Below are 5,821 nucleotides of genomic sequence, written 5' to 3' on the forward strand. Positions count from 1 at the left end.
TAGTCCTAGCCTCCCTCATCGCCACAAGGTAGGATCTAAGATGTATCCTTACCTGTGCTCGGTCGGATTCGGTTCGGCTGGTCCTCCAACTGCTCTCTAGGCGTCTTTTCCGACGTTTCATCTCTCTCAGCCCCTCGGTAAACCAAGGAGATGGTCGAGATCCACGTCGGGTCAGAGGCCGCAAAGGCACGACTCGGTCAATGACTTAGATGAGGGAATTGAAGGGGAACTCATCAAATTTGCAGATGACACCAAACTGGCAGGAGTAGCCAACACCCCAGAAGACAAACTCAGGATCCAAAAAATCTTGACAAACTTGAACAATGGGCCCTATCTAACAAAATGAGTTTCAATGTGGAGAAAAGCAAAATTTTACATTTAGGCAGGAAAAATCAAAGGTATAAGTACAGATTAAGCGAGGCATGGCTTAAAAACAGTAACTGTGAGAGGGACCTTGGAGTCCTAGTGGATGATCGCTTCACTGTGAGCCAACAGTGTGCAGCAGCAGCAAAAAAAGCTAATACAATCGTGGGTTGTATAAACAGAGGCCTAGAATCAAGATCATGCAAAGTATTAGTACCTCTTTATAAAACCCTAGTAAGACTACAACTGGAATACTGCAGCCAATTCTGGTCACCGTATCACAAAAAGATGTTGAGAGTTTGGAGAAAATTCAGAGAATAGCAACTAAGGTGATCAAAGGCTGGAGACTAAAACATACGAAGAACAGCTGCAGGACTTGGGTTTGGCTAGTCTAAAGAAAAGAAGAAACAGGGGAGACATGATAGCAGTATTCCAGTATTTGAGGGGCTGCCACCAAGAAGAGGGGGTCACATTATTCACCAAAGCACCAGAGGGCAAGAAAAGAAACAATGGTTGGAAACTGATCAAAGAGAGAAGCAACCTGGAATTAAGGAGAAACTTCCTGACAGTGAGGACAATTAACCAGTGGAACAGCTTGTCTCCAGAAATCATGGGCACTCCATCATTGGATATTTTTAAAAAGAGGCTAGACAGTCACTTGTCTGAGATGGTATAGGTCCTCCTGCTTGAGCAAGGGGCTGGACTAGAAGATCTCCAAGATCCCTTCCAACTCTATTCTATTTTAACCCAAATAAAGCAGCGATTTTCACAGCTTTACTCTTTTAAAATACCTTACCTTTCTTTTGTCATTTTTTAATGTTACAATAGGCAGAAAATAACAAAACATCTGAAGTGTGTTAAAGTTTCAGTCAAGGAATAATTCAAAACAGATAAACTTTAACTGAAAGGTTGAACCGATTCTTCTTAGTATTTTAAAAAATGTTTTTTCAAATATATTCAACATGATTACTGCTTTTTATATACTATTTTTAAGATAAAACACACAGGAAAAACATTTGAAAAGATGTAGTGAGTTTTAAACACCTGCCTATTTAGCATGCTGCAATGCTGGGTTTCTTGCATTTATGAAGAATTAACATAGATGATCCTAAACGTTCCCTTCCATTTATTGATTCCATGATCTTTCAGCACATGTTCAAATTGTTGCTGGCCAATCTGTAAGCATGAATCAAATTTTTTTGGTAGAGAAGTGGATATACAGTATGTAAAGCTGTTGACTTAACATCTGTTGTTACATATATAGATGAAATAAAGAATAACATTCATGGGAGAAGAAAAACATGAGAGATACCTAAAATGCATGTTAGATGCACATTTTCTCTAACAGACTTTTTTTTAATACTAAGACAATGTTATAATGAGACTTGAAAGCTCTACTCATAGATTCCTTTCAATGTGGAAAAAGGCATCAAATGCTCTCAAAGTAAACCTTTCTCACACAGTCATATTACAGTTATTTTGCTGTTCTAAGCAGTATACCACTCAACAAAATTAGCCTGCAATTACACTTGTAATAAAATGTAAATTTNATTTGGCCAATTTCAATAATTTCCTATTAGCACCCGCAGCATGCCACCTCTCGGGGTTCCAAACCCCATCCTCAAGGTGGGCCCTTGTGATCTTAATGGGCCAGGCCTGCGCGAGGGGTGAGTCGCGCAGAGCCAATAGGACCGTCCTCGGATACATTGGTTAAATCATAAGTCCGGCTGTGGGAGATCAAAAGAAGAGGGGGGGGAAAAGGATTTTCAGTCTCGGCCACACCAAGTTCTCCATCGGCTGGAACGGAGCCAGAGCCAGGATCCTCCAGGCCATCCTCCACCGGCCAGAGACAAGTTGGTAAGCAAATCATTGCAATCCTTAAAAGAGTCATGCAGTCGTTAAGTGAATGTCACTTCCCCCATTGACTTTGGTTTTGAAAGCTGGCTGAGAAAGTTACAAATGGTGCTTACATGACCCTGGGATGCTGCAACCATCATAAATACATGCTGATTGCCAAGCACCCACGTTTTGATCACCTGACCATGGAGGTGATGTGACAGTGGTCAGTGCCATTGTAACTTTGAATGATTGCTAAATCAATGGCTGTAAATCGAGCACTGCTTGCATATAGTTGTACATAATTAGGACTAGGTTTCCAGGCACACTGTGTGATTTATTCTTTTCAACCATATAGCTCTTCCATCACTCACCTATATGCAGGACACTGCACCAAGTTCACACCACCTGAACCGTTCAGTTATAAAGAAGCTCTCCTACTTTTATAGTAGCCAGTGACATTTACTAGCCACCCAGTGAAATGAAGGGCGCTTGAGTTGAAATGGTATCCCATTTCTTTTGAATCTGAAACATAGTCTCAGTTGTTTATTAAAACTGTAGACAATGTGCCTCCAAAGAGTTAAAGCCTTGCAGATGTCTATGAATCAACTTCTCAAGGGAAGCCACATTGACTATTACTGCCAAAAGAGCCAACAGTGCATCGCCAACAGCCTGGTACAAAACAGTCCAGTGCACAATTTTAACATACGACTCCTAATATTTTCATGCATAGCTTCTTCTTTTTTTAATTAAAAATGTGTACTGGATAGATATATGATGAAATAAATGCTTAAACATGAAAGAACTGCTTCAACACAAACATAACAACCAAATTGAGGCCCTTCTGAAAATCAGAGATGGAAACCTGATCCAAGTATTTCTTCGACAAAAATTCCCATGCACTATTTTCTACACACCCAAACTAAGCAATCTGCTCTGCACAGTAGGACTTCTGGTAGATGCATATGAATGTTATATTCCTAAGGCTCCAGTTTCAGATTTATCTAGATTTATTTTCCATGTCAAAGGCCGTGGCTTACTGACTTCCCAGAGCTATAAAAAGTTTCATGAATGAAGGAATCCTCTGGGGAAAACACAGGATCAACACTGACCTGGAGGAACATTTTTACTTGAATGGTATTTCCATGTGACCCACATGCAGAGTGACAGCACATTTTAAAGAGACAGCTAACAAGAGCATGATGGCCAGAATTGCCTAATATCATCAAACTACAGAATTGTCTGGTGGCAGATAATGAGATACACAGACTCACTAAGTGTAAACAATATGGATTTTTCTACTTGCAGGACTGGTTTTATTCAAGTGGGATGAATGCTGCAGTTCTGTTCCTGAGAGTATTTTGCATCAATTTGGACTTTTCAGTACATTTATACTCCTAAGCAATCAACCTACTGAAGCCATGAGATTTACTTCTGGGTAATCATGTATATATATATTGCATTACTGGCCTCTTATCTCAAACAGCTGTGCCAGCACAAGCCCCTGTATGTTGATTCTAAATGACGCCTGTTGCCTTGACAGCAATCCTATGTACATTTTACTTAAAAGTATGAACGTCTATTTCTTTGTATAAAAAGCAAATATTGCACGGTTGCACATCACCCATCATCACTGGTCTCACTTCTGAGTGAAGTTACCTAGGACTAAGCTACACATCTCCAAGGTGCCACAAGATTTGAAACTAAAACCCCGTTGCAAATGCAAATTGTACAGCTGCACTGAAGTTTGCCTGCTCTTTTTGCACTGACGGGGCTCCTCTTCAGGAACGAAAGTGGAAAGTTAGGAATCACGGACTGCCTCAATCAGTCAATTCCCGATTTCTAAATCAAGTTTCCTATCAAGCCATTGCCTCCAACCGAATTCCCACGAGACACCACTCACCCGAGTCCCGTTTGAGGAAGAATTCTGTGACATTCAGGACTTGCTACTCTACCAGCACAGCTGAGCCCCTGAAAATACCTATTGAATGCCAGCGCAGATCTCCTATTTTCCACTCGTTGAACCGCTATCTAGAAATATGTCTTGCAAGGCTTTCGGGTATGGAACGCAGGGATCTGGAAAGGCTCAACTCTCTGCAAGGAATAAGTAGTAAACAAACAGAACACTAAAGCAGACGCCCGGGTTGCTTTTCTCTGGCAAGTCTCAAAACACGCCGCTCAGTCTCGGATGAAATGCCAAGGGGAGAAGCGGGGATGGGGAGAGAAAAATGGGGGGGGGGGACCCCCAAAGCAATCGCAAAATACTTACGCCCAAACGTCTGCTCCTAATCTTGACATACCCTTGCTTTACGATATCATTAAAATTAGAAGCCATCCCGGGTTACGGCGGACGAAGGTGGGCTGGAGCAAAAGTTGCAAACGCAGCCCAGTTTGTAGCTGTGGGTGGCTGGTTTGGCTTCTCGCTTGGCTGCCGTTTGAACTCCCCCCACCCCACCCCGGATCGACCCGTCTTTGGGATAAATCCTCCAATCCTGACCCAGAAGCTCGGCAACCCGTACGACTGTTTTCCTGCTCTCTGTCTCTCTAACTCTCTCTCTCTCTCTTGCTCTCCCTCTCTCAGAGATACAGAGAGAGAGAGAGAGAGAGAGAGAGAGAGAGAGAGAGAGAGAGAAGGGTAGCTTGAACGCCGCCGAGGTCGCAGCGGAATGAGAGGAGGAATCAGCCCAAATTCTCTTCCTCCTCCCGCCTCCCCAGTTCTTTCTTTCTTTCTTGACTTCCCTAGTAAGGACTGCAGTTCCCTCTCTTGCTTCCAGGATGCAGGAGCAACTTTCTCTCCTTGTTCCACTCACTTTTGATAGGGCAGAAGTAGCGTCGGCAACTATAGAGGAGGAGGGAGTGACAATCCTATAGAATAAAAGAAGGAGAAGAGGTGGGGATCTAATTTCAAGATCACTAAGCTTCCACTCCAGGATCTTTGCCCAATGCCAAGAAGGGACTGCCATGATGATAAAAATAAGCCTTGACCAAGTTTCCTTAAGCTGCTGTCCTTCAGCTGTGGTGAGCAATAACTTCCATGAGAATTGTAGTTCAACACATCTAGATGAATCAATAAATGTCTCCCCCACCCCACCCCGGAAGATATGGAGTGCATTTCCTACAGTCTGTGGGAGCAGGCAGCTATAATAAATGTAAATTAACAATAAAATAATAATTTCCTCCATTATGAGCTGCTCAGAGCTTCTTAATGTTGAACTTTATCCTGAAATGTATTTAGTGGACTTGGAAGAAGCAAGATGGAAACAGCATCAATGCGTTTGAAGTTTGGCATTACCAAAATGAAAATACCAGGGATTGCCAAAGACAGAAACAAATGGATCATTGAACAAATCAACCCAGAGTTCACACTCAAGGCACAAATGGTTAAGCTCAAATGATCTTACTTTGGACTCATTTTCTGAAAAATTAGTTCTCTGGAGAAGGTTCTAGTGCTGTGGCTGGGGAATGGAATGAAAAGAGGATGACCATCACCAAGAAAAAATGGATAACCAGTTACAGTGGTGATGGATCCACCATTGAAAGATCTGAAAGACCAGGTTAAGACCAGATTGTCATGGAGAAAAATCTACCTATGTGGTCAGTAAGAATTGACATTGACTTGATG

At 42.2% G+C, this 5,821-nt stretch overlaps 1 protein-coding gene across 1 annotated transcript in view; it reads right to left on the minus strand.

Annotated features, from left to right (window-relative positions):
- The window catches only part of DOK5 (docking protein 5), a 57,087-nt gene extending 52,553 nt beyond the window's left edge, over positions 1–4,534 (minus strand). Inside the window, exon 1 of the mRNA XM_015821079.1 lies at positions 4,469–4,534. Within this exon, the coding sequence (XP_015676565.1) occupies positions 4,469–4,534 (66 nt within the window). The remainder of the gene's footprint in view (positions 1–4,468) is intronic.
- Between the last annotated feature and the right edge of the window lie 1,287 nt (positions 4,535–5,821).

Source organism: Protobothrops mucrosquamatus, unplaced genomic scaffold (assembly GCF_001527695.2).
Source record: "Protobothrops mucrosquamatus isolate PMUCROS unplaced genomic scaffold, P.Mucros_1.0 scaffold1245, whole genome shotgun sequence".
Classification (NCBI taxonomy): Eukaryota; Metazoa; Chordata; class Lepidosauria; order Squamata; family Viperidae; genus Protobothrops; species Protobothrops mucrosquamatus.